This window comes from Manacus candei, unplaced genomic scaffold (assembly GCF_025592945.1).
Source record: "Manacus candei isolate 608988 ecotype Guabito, Panama unplaced genomic scaffold, ASM2559294v1 h1tg000015l, whole genome shotgun sequence".
Taxonomy (NCBI): domain Eukaryota; kingdom Metazoa; phylum Chordata; class Aves; order Passeriformes; family Pipridae; genus Manacus; species Manacus candei.
Window position 1 is genome coordinate 17,078 of NW_026138063.1, and position 14,229 is coordinate 31,306.

A 14,229-nucleotide genomic window follows, 5' to 3' on the forward strand; every position below is an offset into this window, starting at 1 on the left:
CACCCAAGCAGGGCATCGCAAGACAATCCTGTTCACAGACTGTACAGTCATAGGCTCAACTGTCTGAGGGAACTGACATGTTGATGTGAGACTGAGCAATATTCTATCTACCCACTGATCCACGTAGCAGGGTAGAGCAGTTCCAGGCTGACCCCAAGTGAGACACCCCATACCTGTGATGACACACACCATGTGACACAATTAAGAGACGAAGGACACAAACATGGAGGAGACAAAGGACGTGACACAGACCGGTACTGCTCTGCCCTGCACACGGGAATCCAATGATACAAAGTAAGCCCTTCCTTTGATGTCTCTAAATAACTTGTTACAGGATACCCAGTGCACTAGACTAATGTCAGAAACCCCTCCGGGCAATGCACATACTTGCTCTGACTCCCAACCCCTCTCTGGGTCTTTGCCCTGCACTTATCTTTCCGAGACCCGGGGCTGTGAATCCATCTTCAATGCACAGGAGGGGCACCTGGGCTGGCTCAGAGGTTCCTGTTGTCATGAGAGTACTCCAAGTCAACTGTGAAAAAGAAAACCATACACAATATCTGAGTAGTGTGGCACCGCGCTGGAACCCCAGTGATCCCCCTACTCACCATCACCGAGGTCCTGACCGGAGTCCGACACTGTGGCTGTCACCTTCTGGGGATACCTGAGTGAGTGAGACACAAAATTCGAAGGCAACTGTAAAGCTGCAGTGAATCCCCGCTCCTCCTGCTGCCTCCCCAACTCACCTAGAAAGCTCTTCTCTCTTCAGCTGCTCCCAAGATCGCCCCTGCAAATGAAATGGGTAAATGCTCAAACACTGAGCTCTCAAACATTTAGGGATGGCTCACAAGGAAAGCCAAAAACCTCTAAACCCCATCAGACTGCACGCCAAAGCATTGCTACACACTGTGAAGTGGACAGACGGCCGCTGCAAGACAACCCAGACATGGAGGCTTGTGCTGATGTACTGCCTCATACTGGCTATCTCGGGCTCCTTTAGCTTGACCTCTGATCGGATGGACCTTCGGCACCTTCAGCAGACGGGCGAAGGGTTGTGTATCACCTAGAAAAAAAATTAAACAGTTACAACATATATGCATAGATTGACTACATAGATAACATCCTAAAACTAACTCCAAATTCGACTGGGGAGTAAAATTCTCACCTCGCTCGTCTCCCTGCTGAGCTGCTACACCTCGAGACCGATTGGGCCCCATCTGGAAAATAAAGAACAAAAAGGCACAAGATAAAGGACTCCTATGGCTCAAACTGGCATCCTTCATCCAACACCTAATACAACCTTCTTCCCAGGCTGCTTCAGCTTGTTTCAGTCTGGGGTACACTGTGTCCACTTATCTGAAAAAAAACAACAAAAAACAAAAGGTTAGTCAGGTCACCCACATGGTCTCTGAGACCTTAACCACTTCAAAGAACTCATTTCCACTGAGCGAGTGAGAACTCTGACCACAGCATACAAGAATAAAAATGACAACCCAGCTTCAAGGCCCTGCTATCCAAGTACCATCAGCTCCACAACACGCAGCTATAATGATTGCACATGAGTTGTGGACACCTGCTCCATCCGGCAGGACCGTACAGCCATCGGTTCGACTGTCTGAGGGAACTGACATGTTGATGTGAGACTGAGCAATATTCTATCTACCCCACTGATCCACGTAGCAGGGCAGAGCAGTTCCAGGTTGACCCCAAGTGAGACACCCCATACCTGTGATGACACACACCATGTGACACAATTAAGAGACGAAGGACACAAACATGGAGGAGACAAAGGACGTGACACAGACCGGAACTGCTCTGCCCTGCACATGGGAATCCAATGATACAAAGTAAGCCCTTCCTTTGAGGTCTCTAAATAACCTGCTACAGGACACCCATTGCACCATACTAATTGCAAAAATCCCTCCGGGCAATGCACATACTTGCCCCGACTCCCAACCCCTCTCTGGGTCTTTGCCCTGCACTTATCTTTCCGAGACCCGGGGCTGTGAATCCATCTTCAATGCACAGGAGGGGCACCTGGGCTGGCTCAGAGGTTCCTGTTGTCATGAGAGTACTCCAAGTCAACTGTGAAAAAGAAAACCATACACAATATCTGAGTAGTGTGGCACCGCGCTGGAACCCCAGTGATCCCCCTACTCACCATCACCGAGGCCCTGACCGGAGTCCAACACTGTGGCTGTCACCTGCTGGGATACCTGAGTAAGTGAGACACAAAATTCGAAGGCATCTCTAAAGCTGCAGTGAATCCCCGCTCCTCCTGCTGCCTCCCCAACTCACCTAGAAAGCTCTTCTCTCTTCAGCTGCTCCCAAGATCGCCCCTGCAAATGAAATGGGTAAATGCTCAAACACTGAGCTCTCAAACATTTAGGGATGGCTCACAAGGAAAGCCAAAAACCTCTAAACCCCATCAGACTGCACGCCAAAGTGTTGCTACACACTGTGAAGTGGACAGACGGCCGCTGCAAGACAACCCAGACATGGAGGCTTGTGTTGATGTACTGCCTCATACTGGCTATCTCGGGCTCCTTTAGCTTGACCTCTGATCGGATGGACCTTCGGCACCTTCAGCAGACGGGCAAAGGGTTGTGCATCGCCTAGAAAAAAAATTAAACAGTTACAACATATATGCATAGATTGACCACATAGATGACATCCTAAAACTAACTCCAAATTCGGCTGGGGAGTAAAATTCTCACCTCGCTCGTCTCCCTGCTGAGCCGCTACACCTCGAGACCGATTGGGCCCCATCTGGAAAATAAAGAACAAAAAGGCACAAGATAAAGGACTCCTATTGCTCAAACTGACATCCTTCATCCAACACCTAATACAACCTTCTTCCCAGACTGCTTCAGCTTGTTTCACTCTGGGGTACACTGTGTCCACTTATCTGAAAAAAAACAACAAAAAACAAAAGGTTAGTCAGGTCACCCACATGGTCTCTGAGACCTTAACCACTTCAAAGAACTCATTTCCACTGAGCGAGTGAGAACTCTGACCACAGCATACAAGAATAAAAATGACAACCCAGCTTCAAGGCCCTGCTATCCAAGTACCATCAGCTCCACAACACGCAGCTATAATGATTGCACATGAGTTGTGGACACCTGCTCCATCCGGCAGGACCGTACAGCCATCGGTTCGACTGTCTGAGGGAACTGACATGTTGATGTGAGACTGAGCAATATTCTATCTACCCACTGATCCACGTAGCAGGGCAGAGCAGTTCCAGGCTGACCCCAAGTGAGACACCCCATACCTGTGATGACACACACCATGTGACACAATTAAGAGACGAAGGACACAAACATGGAGGAGACAAAGGACGTGACACAGACCGGAACTGCTCTGCCCTGCACACGGGAATCCAATGATACAAAGTAAGCCCTTCCTTTGAGGTCTCTAAATAACCTGCTACAGGACACCCACTGCACCATACTAATTGCAAAAATCCCTACAGGTGATGCACATACTTGCCCCAACTCCCAACCCCCCTCTGGGTCTTTGCCCTGCACTTATCTTTCCGAGAGCCGGGGCTGTGAATCCATCTTTGATGCAGAGGAGGGGCACCTGGGCTGGCTCAGAGGTTCCTGTCATCCTGAGAGTACACGGAGTCAACTGCAAGAAAGAAAACCAGACACCGTATCTGAGTAGTGTGGCACGTGGCCCCAGCCCCCATGAGCCCTCTACTCACCGGCACCGAGGCAGGTCCTCGTGTCGCTGGCTCTGACCAGACTTGGACAATATGCTGCCACCTTCCAGGATACCTGAGTGAGTGAGACACAAAATTCGAAGGCATCTCTAAAGCTGCAGTGGATCCCCGCTCTTCCTGCTGCCTCCCCAACTCACCTAGAAGGCTCCTCTCTCTTCAGCTGCTCCCAAGATCGCCCCTGCAAATGAAATGGGTAAATGCTCAAACACTGAGCTCTCAAACATTTAGGGATGGCTCACAAGGAAAGCCAAAAACCTCTAAACCCCATCAGACTGCACGCCGAAGCGTTGCTACACACTGTGAAGTGGACAGACGGCCGCTGCAAGACAACCCAGATATGGAGGCTTGTGCTGATGTACTGCCTCATACTGGCTATCTCGGGCTCCTTTAGCTTGACCTCTTATAGGATGGACCTCCGGCACCTTCAGCAGACGGGTAAAGGGTTGTGTATCACCTAGAAAAAAAATTAAACAGTTACAACATATACGCATAGATTGACCACATAGATGACATCCTAAAACTAACTCCAAATTCGACTGGGGAGTAAAATTCTCACCTCGCTCGTCTCCCTGCTGAGCCGCTACGCCTTGAGACCGATTGGGTCCTATCTGGAAAATAAAAACCAAGAAGGCACAAGATAAAGGACTCCTACAGCTAAAACTGACATCCTTCATCCAACACCCAAGACAACCTTCTTCCCAGGCTGCTTCAACTCGTCTCGGCCTGGGGTACACTGTGTCCACTTATCTGAAAAAAAACAACAAAAAACAAAAGGTTAGTCAGGTCACCCACATGGTCTCTGAGACCTTAACCACTTCAAAGAACTCATTTCCACTGAGCGAGTGAGAACTCTGACCACAGCATACAAGAATACAAATGACAACCCAGCTTCAAGGCCCTGCTATCCAAGTACCATCAGCTCCACAACACGCAGCTATAATGATTGCACACGAGTTATGGACACCTGCTCCATCCAGCAGGACTGTACAGCCATTGGCTCGACTGACTAAGGCAACCGACATGTTGATGTGGGACCCTGAGTAATATTCTATCTACCCACTGATCCACGTAGCAGGGCAGAGCAGTTCCAGGCTGACCCCAAGTGAGACACCCCATACCTGTGATGACACACACCATGTGACACAATTAAGAGACGAAGGACACAAACATGGAGGAGACAAAGGACGTGACACAGACCGGAACTGCTCTGCCCTGCACATGGGAATCCAATGATACAAAGTAAGCCCTTCCTTTGAGGTCTCTAAATAACCTGCTACAGGACACCCATTGCACCATACTAATTGCAAAAATCCCTCCGGGCAATGCACATACTTGCCCCGACTCCCAACCCCTCTCTGGGTCTTTGCCCTGCACTTATCTTTCCGAGACCCGGGGCTGTGAATCCATCTTCAATGCACAGGAGGGGCACCTGGGCTGGCTCAGAGGTTCCTGTTGTCATGAGAGTACTCCAAGTCAACTGTGAAAAAGAAAACCATACACAATATCTGAGTAGTGTGGCACCGCGCTGGAACCCCAGTGATCCCCCTACTCACCATCACCGAGGCCCTGACCGGAGTCCAACACTGTGGCTGTCACCTGCCGGGATACCTGAGTAAGTGAGACACAAAATTCGAAGGCATCTCTAAACCTGCAGTGAATCCCCGCTCCTCCTGTTGCCTCCCCAACTCACCTAGAAAGCTCCTCTCTCTTCAGCTGCTCCCAAGATCGCCCCTGCAAATGAAATGGGTAAATGCTCAAACACTGAGCTCTCAAACATTTAGGGATGGCTCACAAGGAAAGCCAAAAACCTCTAAACCCCATCAGACTGCACGCCAAAGTGTTGCTACACACTGTGAAGTGGACAGACGGCCGCTGCAAGACAACCCAGACATGGAGGCTTGTGTTGATGTACTGCCTCATACTGGCTATCTCGGGCTCCTTTAGCTTGACCTCTGATCGGATGGACCTTCGGCACCTTCAGCAGACGGGCAAAGGGTTGTGCATCGCCTAGAAAAAAAATTAAACAGTTACAACATATATGCATAGATTGACCACATAGATGACATCCTAAAACTAACTCCAAATTCGGCTGGGGAGTAAAATTCTCACCTCGCTCGTCTCCCTGCTGAGCCGCTACACCTCGAGACCGATTGGGCCCCATCTGGAAAATAAAGAACAAAAAGGCACAAGATAAAGGACTCCTATTGCTCAAACTGACATCCTTCATCCAACACCTAATACAACCTTCTTCCCAGACTGCTTCAGCTTGTTTCACTCTGGGGTACACTGTGTCCACTTATCTGAAAAAAAACAACAAAAAACAAAAGGTTAGTCAGGTCACCCACATGGTCTCTGAGACCTTAACCACTTCAAAGAACTCATTTCCACTGAGCGAGTGAGAACTCTGACCACAGCATACAAGAATAAAAATGACAACCCAGCTTCAAGGCCCTGCTATCCAAGTACCATCAGCTCCACAACACGCAGCTATAATGATTGCACATGAGTTGTGGACACCTGCTCCATCCGGCAGGACCGTACAGCCATCGGTTCGACTGTCTGAGGGAACTGACATGTTGATGTGAGACTGAGCAATATTCTATCTACCCACTGATCCACGTAGCAGGGCAGAGCAGTTCCAGGTTGACCCCAAGTGAGACACCCCATACCTGTGATGACACACACCATGTGACACAATTAAGAGACGAAGGACACAAACATGGAGGAGACAAAGGACGTGACACAGACCGGAACTGCTCTGCCCTGCACATGGGAATCCAATGATACAAAGTAAGCCCTTCCTTTGAGGTCTCTAAATAACCTGCTACAGGACACCCACTGCACCATACTAATTGCAAAAATCCCTACAGGTGATGCACATACTTGCCCCGACTCCCAACCCCCCTCTGGGTCTTTGCCCTGCACTTATCTTTCCGAGAGCCGGGGCTGTGAATCCATCTTTGATGCAGAGGAGGGGCACCTGGGCTGGCTCAGAGGTTCCTGTCATCCTGAGAGTACACGGAGTCAACTGCAAGAAAGAAAACCAGACACCGTATCTGAGTAGTGTGGCACGTGGCCCCAGCCCCCATGAGCCCTCTACTCACCGGCACCGAGGCAGGTCCTCGTGTCGCTGGCTCTGACCAGACTTGGACAATATGCTGCCACCTTCCAGGATACCTGAGTGAGTGAGACACAAAATTCGAAGGCATCTCTAAAGCTGCAGTGGATCCCCGCTCTTCCTGCTGCCTCCCCAACTCACCTAGAAGGCTCCTCTCTCTTCAGCTGCTCCCAAGATCGCCCCTGCAAATGAAATGGGTAAATGCTCAAACACTGAGCTCTCAAACATTTAGGGATGGCTCACAAGGAAAGCCAAAAACCTCTAAACCCCATCAGACTGCACGCCGAAGCGTTGCTACACACTGTGAAGTGGACAGACGGCCGCTGCAAGACAACCCAGATATGGAGGCTTGTGCTGATGTACTGCCTCATACTGGCTATCTCGGGCTCCTTTAGCTTGACCTCTTATAGGATGGACCTCCGGCACCTTCAGCAGACGGGTAAAGGGTTGTGTATCACCTAGAAAAAAAATTAAACAGTTACAACATATACGCATAGATTGACCACATAGATGACATCCTAAAACTAACTCCAAATTCGACTGGGGAGTAAAATTCTCACCTCGCTCGTCTCCCTGCTGAGCCGCTACGCCTTGAGACCGATTGGGTCCTCTCTGGAAAATAAAAACCAAGAAGGCACAAGATAAAGGACTCCTACAGCTAAAACTGACATCCTTCATCCAACACCCAAGACAACCTTCTTCCCAGGCTGCTTCAACTCGTCTCGGCCTGGGGTACACTGTGTCCACTTATCTGAAAAAAAACAACAAAAAACAAAAGGTTAGTCAGGTCACCCACATGGTCTCTGAGACCTTAACCACTTCAAAGAACTCATTTCCACTGAGCGAGTGAGAACTCTGACCACAGCATACAAGAATACAAATGACAACCCAGCTTCAAGGCCCTGCTATCCAAGTATCATCAGCTCCACAACACGCAGCTATAATGATTGCACACGAGTTATGGACACCTGCTCCATCCAGCAGGACTGTACAGCCATTGGCTCGACTGACTAAGGCAACCGACATGTTGATGTGGGACCCTGAGTAATATTCTATCTACCCACTGATCCACGTAGCAGGGCAGAGCAGTTCCAGGCTGACCCCAAGTGAGACACCCCATACCTGTGATGACACACACCATGTGACACAATTAAGAGACGAAGGACACAAACATGGAGGAGACAAAGGACGTGACACAGACCGGAACTGCTCTGCCCTGCACATGGGAATCCAATGATACAAAGTAAGCCCTTCCTTTGAGGTCTCTAAATAACCTGCTACAGGACACCCATTGCACCATACTAATTGCAAAAATCCCTCCGGGCAATGCACATACTTGCCCCGACTCCCAACCCCTCTCTGGGTCTTTGCCCTGCACTTATCTTTCCGAGACCCGGGGCTGTGAATCCATCTTCAATGCACAGGAGGGGCACCTGGGCTGGCTCAGAGGTTCCTGTTGTCATGAGAGTACTCCAAGTCAACTGTGAAAAAGAAAACCATACACAATACCTGAGTAGTGTGGCACCGCGCTGGAACCCCAGTGATCCCCCTACTCACCATCACCGAGGCCCTGACCGGAGTCCAACACTGTGGCTGTCACCTGCTGGGATACCTGAGTAAGTGAGACACAAAATTCGAAGGCATCTCTAAAGCTGCAGTGAATCCCCGCTCCTCCTGTTGCCTCCCCAACTCACCTAGAAAGCTCCTCTCTCTTCAGCTGCTCCCAAGATCGCCCCTGCAAATGAAATGGGTAAATGCTCAAACACTGAGCTCTCAAACATTTAGGGATGGCTCACAAGGAAAGCCAAAAACCTCTAAACCCCATCAGACTGCACGCCAAAGTGTTGCTACACACTGTGAAGTGGACAGACGGCCGCTGCAAGACAACCCAGACATGGAGGCTTGTGTTGATGTACTGCCTCATACTGGCTATCTCGGGCTCCTTTAGCTTGACCTCTGATCGGATGGACCTCCGGCACCTTCAGCAGACGGGCAAAGGGTTGTGCATCGCCTAGAAAAAAAATTAAACAGTTACAACATATATGCATAGATTGACCACATAGATGACATCCTAAAACTAACTCCAAATTCGGCTGGGGAGTAAAATTCTCACCTCGCTCGTCTCCCTGCTGAGCTGCTACACCTCGAGACCGATTGGGCCCCATCTGGAAAATAAAGAACAAAAAGGCACAAGATAAAGGACTCCTATGGCTCAAACTGGCATCCTTCATCCAACACCTAATACAACCTTCTTCCCAGGCTGCTTCAGCTTGTTTCAGTCTGGGGTACACTGTGTCCACTTATCTGAAAAAAAACAACAAAAAACAAAAGGTTAGTCAGGTCACCCACATGGTCTCTGAGACCTTAACCACTTCAAAGAACTCATTTCCACTGAGCGAGTGAGAACTCTGACCACAGCATACAAGAATAAAAATGACAACCCAGCTTCAAGGCCCTGCTATCCAAGTACCATCAGCTCCACAACACGCAGCTATAATGATTGCACATGAGTTGTGGACACCTGCTCCATCCGGCAGGACCGTACAGCCATCGGTTCGACTGTCTGAGGGAACTGACATGTTGATGTGAGACTGAGCAATATTCTATCTACCCCACTGATCCACGTAGCAGGGCAGAGCAGTTCCAGGTTGACCCCAAGTGAGACACCCCATACCTGTGATGACACACACCATGTGACACAATTAAGAGACGAAGGACACAAACATGGAGGAGACAAAGGACGTGACACAGACCGGAACTGCTCTGCCCTGCACATGGGAATCCAATGATACAAAGTAAGCCCTTCCTTTGAGGTCTCTAAATAACCTGCTACAGGACACCCATTGCACCATACTAATTGCAAAAATCCCTCCGGGCAATGCACATACTTGCCCCGACTCCCAACCCCTCTCTGGGTCTTTGCCCTGCACTTATCTTTCCGAGACCCGGGGCTGTGAATCCATCTTCAATGCACAGGAGGGGCACCTGGGCTGGCTCAGAGGTTCCTGTTGTCATGAGAGTACTCCAAGTCAACTGTGAAAAAGAAAACCATACACAATATCTGAGTAGTGTGGCACCGCGCTGGAACCCCAGTGATCCCCCTACTCACCATCACCGAGGCCCTGACCGGAGTCCAACACTGTGGCTGTCACCTGCCGGGATACCTGAGTAAGTGAGACACAAAATTCGAAGGCATCTCTAAAGCTGCAGTGAATCCCCGCTCCTCCTGCTGCCTCCCCAACTCACCTAGAAAGCTCTTCTCTCTTCAGCTGCTCCCAAGATCGCCCCTGCAAATGAAATGGGTAAATGCTCAAACACTGAGCTCTCAAACATTTAGGGATGGCTCACAAGGAAAGCCAAAAACCTCTAAACCCCATCAGACTGCATGCCAAAGTGTTGCTACACACTGTGAAGTGGACAGACGGCCGCTGCAAGACAACCCAGACATGGAGGCTTGTGTTGATGTACTGCCTCATACTGGCTATCTCGGGCTCCTTTAGCTTGACCTCTGATCGGATGGACCTTCGGCACCTTCAGCAGACGGGCAAAGGGTTGTGCATCGCCTAGAAAAAAAATTAAACAGTTACAACATATATGCATAGATTGACCACATAGATGACATCCTAAAACTAACTCCAAATTCGGCTGGGGAGTAAAATTCTCACCTCGCTCGTCTCCCTGCTGAGCCGCTACACCTCGAGACCGATTGGGCCCCATCTGGAAAATAAAGAACAAAAAGGCACAAGATAAAGGACTCCTATTGCTCAAACTGACATCCTTCATCCAACACCTAATACAACCTTCTTCCCAGACTGCTTCAGCTTGTTTCAGTCTGGGGTACACTGTGTCCACTTATCTGAAAAAAAACAACAAAAAACAAAAGGTTAGTCAGGTCACCCACATGGTCTCTGAGACCTTAACCACTTCAAAGAACTCATTTCCACTGAGCGAGTGAGAACTCTGACCACAGCATACAAGAATAAAAATGACAACCCAGCTTCAAGGCCCTGCTATCCAAGTACCATCAGCTCCACAACACGCAGCTATAATGATTGCACATGAGTTGTGGACACCTGCTCCATCCGGCAGGACCGTACAGCCATCGGTTCGACTGTCTGAGGGAACTGACATGTTGATGTGAGACTGAGCAATATTCTATCTACCCACTGATCCACGTAGCAGGGCAGAGCAGTTCCAGGCTGACCCCAAGTGAGACACCCCATACCTGTGATGACACACACCATGTGACACAATTAAGAGACGAAGGACACAAACATGGAGGAGACAAAGGACGTGACACAGACCGGAACTGCTCTGCCCTGCACACGGGAATCCAATGATACAAAGTAAGCCCTTCCTTTGAGGTCTCTAAATAACCTGCTACAGGACACCCACTGCACCATACTAATTGCAAAAATCCCTACAGGTGATGCACATACTTGCCCCGACTCCCAACCCCCCTCTGGGTCTTTGCCCTGCACTTATCTTTCCGAGAGCCGGGGCTGTGAATCCATCTTTGATGCAGAGGAGGGGCACCTGGGCTGGCTCAGAGGTTCCTGTCATCCTGAGAGTACACGGAGTCAACTGCAAGAAAGAAAACCAGACACCGTATCTGAGTAGTGTGGCACGTGGCCCCAGCCCCCATGAGCCCTCTACTCACCGGCACCGAGGCAGGTCCTCGTGTCGCTGGCTCTGACCAGACTTGGACAATATGCTGCCACCTTCCAGGATACCTGAGTGAGTGAGACACAAAATTCGAAGGCATCTCTAAAGCTGCAGTGGATCCCCGCTCTTCCTGCTGCCTCCCCAACTCACCTAGAAGGCTCCTCTCTCTTCAGCTGCTCCCAAGATCGCCCCTGCAAATGAAATGGGTAAATGCTCAAACACTGAGCTCTCAAATATTTAGGGATGGCTCACAAGGAAAGCCAAAAACCTCTAAACCCCATCAGACTGCACGCCGAAGCGTTGCTACACACTGTGAAGTGGACAGACGGCCGCTGCAAGACAACCCAGATATGGAGGCTTGTGCTGATGTACTGCCTCATACTGGCTATCTCGGGCTCCTTTAGCTTGACCTCTTATAGGATGGACCTTCGGCACCTTCAGCAGACGGGTAAAGGGTTGTGTATCACCTAGAAAAAAAATTAAACAGTTACAACATATACGCATAGATTGACCACATAGATGACATCCTAAAACTAACTCCAAATTCGACTGGGGAGTAAAATTCTCACCTCGCTCGTCTCCCTGCTGAGCCGCTACGCCTTGAGACCGATTGGGTCCTCTCTGGAAAATAAAAACCAAGAAGGCACAAGATAAAGGACTCCTACAGCTAAAACTGACATCCTTCATCCAACACCCAAGACAACCTTCTTCCCAGGCTGCTTCAACTCGTCTCGGCCTGGGGTACACTGTGTCCACTTATCTGAAAAAAAACAACAAAAAACAAAAGGTTAGTCAGGTCACCCACATGGTCTCTGAGACCTTAACCACTTCAAAGAACTCATTTCCACTGAGCGAGTGAGAACTCTGACCACAGCATACAAGAATACAAATGACAACCCAGCTTCAAGGCCCTGCTATCCAAGTATCATCAGCTCCACAACACGCAGCTATAATGATTGCACACGAGTTATGGACACCTGCTCCATCCAGCAGGACTGTACAGCCATTGGCTCGACTGACTAAGGCAACCGACATGTTGATGTGGGACCCTGAGTAATATTCTATCTACCCACTGATCCACGTAGCAGGGCAGAGCAGTTCCAGGCTGACCCCAAGTGAGACACCCCATACCTGTGATGACACACACCATGTGACACAATTAAGAGACGAAGGACACAAACATGGAGGAGACAAAGGACGTGACACAGACCGGAACTGCTCTGCCCTGCACATGGGAATCCAATGATACAAAGTAAGCCCTTCCTTTGAGGTCTCTAAATAACCTGCTACAGGACACCCATTGCACCATACTAATTGCAAAAATCCCTCCGGGCAATGCACATACTTGCCCCGACTCCCAACCCCTCTCTGGGTCTTTGCCCTGCACTTATCTTTCCGAGACCCGGGGCTGTGAATCCATCTTCAATGCACAGGAGGGGCACCTGGGCTGGCTCAGAGGTTCCTGTTGTCATGAGAGTACTCCAAGTCAACTGTGAAAAAGAAAACCATACACAATATCTGAGTAGTGTGGCACCGCGCTGGAACCCCAGTGATCCCCCTACTCACCATCACCGAGGCCCTGACCGGAGTCCAACACTGTGGCTGTCACCTGCTGGGATACCTGAGTAAGTGAGACACAAAATTCGAAGGCATCTCTAAAGCTGCAGTGAATCCCCGCTCCTCCTGCTGCCTCCCCAACTCACCTAGAAAGCTCTTCTCTCTTCAGCTGCTCCCAAGATCGCCCCTGCAAATGAAATGGGTAAATGCTCAAACACTGAGCTCTCAAACATTTAGGGATGGCTCACAAGGAAAGCCAAAAACCTCTAAACCCCATCAGACTGCATGCCAAAGTGTTGCTACACACTGTGAAGTGGACAGACGGCCGCTGCAAGACAACCCAGACATGGAGGCTTGTGTTGATGTACTGCCTCATACTGGCTATCTCGGGCTCCTTTAGCTTGACCTCTGATCGGATGGACCTCCGGCACCTTCAGCAGACGGGCAAAGGGTTGTGCATCGCCTAGAAAAAAAATTAAACAGTTACAACATATATGCATAGATTGACCACATAGATGACATCCTAAAACTAACTCCAAATTCGGCTGGGGAGTAAAATTCTCACCTCGCTCGTCTCCCTGCTGAGCCGCTACACCTCGAGACCGATTGGGCCCCATCTGGAAAATAAAGAACAAAAAGGCACAAGATAAAGGACTCCTATTGCTCAAACTGACATCCTTCATCCAACACCTAATACAGCCTTCTTGCCAGACTGCTTCAGCTTGTTTCAGTCTGGGGTACACTGTGTCCACTTATCTGAAAAAAAACAACAAAAAACAAAAGGTTAGTCAGGTCACCCACATGGTCTCTGAGACCTTAACCACTTCAAAGAACTCATTTCCACTGAGCGAGTGAGAACTCTGACCGCAGCATACAAGAATACAAATGACAACCCAGCTTCAAGGCCCTGCTATCCAAGTACCATCAGCTCCACAACACGCAGCTATAGTGATTGCACACAAGTTATGGACACCTGCTCCATCCGGCAGGACCGTACAGCCATTGGTTCGACTGACTAAGGCAACTGACATGTTGATGTGGGACCCTGAGCAATATTCTATCTACCCACTGATCCACGTAGCAGGGTAGAGCAGTTCCAGGTTGACCCCAAGTGAGACACCCCATACCTGTGATGACACACACCATGTGACACAATTAA

At 49.6% G+C, this 14,229-nt stretch overlaps 1 protein-coding gene across 50 annotated transcripts; it reads right to left on the reverse strand.

Moving 5' to 3' along the window:
- Positions 1-361: 361 nt before the first annotated feature.
- Positions 362-13,751, reverse strand: LOC127468242 (uncharacterized). Of its 50 annotated transcripts, XR_007903466.1 has the most exons (18): positions 13,378-13,529; positions 13,217-13,257; positions 13,080-13,134; positions 12,956-13,003; positions 12,218-12,273; positions 10,514-10,565; positions 10,256-10,411; positions 10,095-10,135; positions 9,958-10,012; positions 9,834-9,881; positions 9,097-9,152; positions 8,962-9,013; positions 7,151-7,306; positions 5,421-5,461; positions 5,284-5,338; positions 5,160-5,207; positions 4,287-4,477; positions 3,915-4,184 (listed from the first exon to the last, which is right to left on the reverse strand). XR_007903466.1 is itself a non-coding variant. In XM_051781181.1 (17 exons), exons 7-17 carry the CDS (start codon positions 11,891-11,893, stop codon positions 495-497), a joined length of 645 nt encoding a protein of 214 aa, XP_051637141.1. In that variant the 5' UTR covers positions 11,894-11,980; positions 12,083-12,134; positions 12,218-12,273; positions 12,916-13,003; positions 13,080-13,134; positions 13,217-13,257; positions 13,378-13,529; the 3' UTR covers positions 362-494. The 50 variants fall into 50 exon arrangements, 1 of the variants encoding a protein (XP_051637141.1); XM_051781181.1 differs by lacking the exons at positions 3,915-4,184; positions 5,160-5,207; positions 5,284-5,338; ... (5 more) ...; positions 10,256-10,411; positions 10,514-10,565 and adding exons at positions 362-532; positions 609-664; positions 2,299-2,339; ... (4 more) ...; positions 11,825-11,980; positions 12,083-12,134 and having other exon boundaries at positions 4,287-4,316; positions 9,097-9,148; positions 9,783-9,881; positions 12,916-13,003; XR_007903460.1 differs by lacking the exons at positions 12,218-12,273; positions 12,956-13,003; positions 13,080-13,134; positions 13,217-13,257; positions 13,378-13,529 and adding exons at positions 412-532; positions 2,162-2,216; positions 2,299-2,339 and having other exon boundaries at positions 4,029-4,184; positions 10,514-11,059.
- Between the last annotated feature and the right edge of the window lie 478 nt (positions 13,752-14,229).

Excerpts from the sequence above, each read along its gene's own strand:
- LOC127468242 (XM_051781181.1), bottom strand. The coding sequence starts at position 11,893 with ATGAGGCAGTACATCAGCACAAGCCTCCATATCTGGGTTGTCTTGCAG. Across the intron at positions 2,584-4,286 it reads TCAGCAGGGAGACGAGCGAG|GTGCCGAAGGTCCATCCGAT; the intron begins GTGAGAATTTTA and ends CGTCTGCTGAAG. Across the intron at positions 533-608 it reads CGGTCAGGACCTCGGTGATG|TTGACTTGGAGTACTCTCAT; the intron begins GTGAGTAGGGGG and ends TCTTTTTCACAG.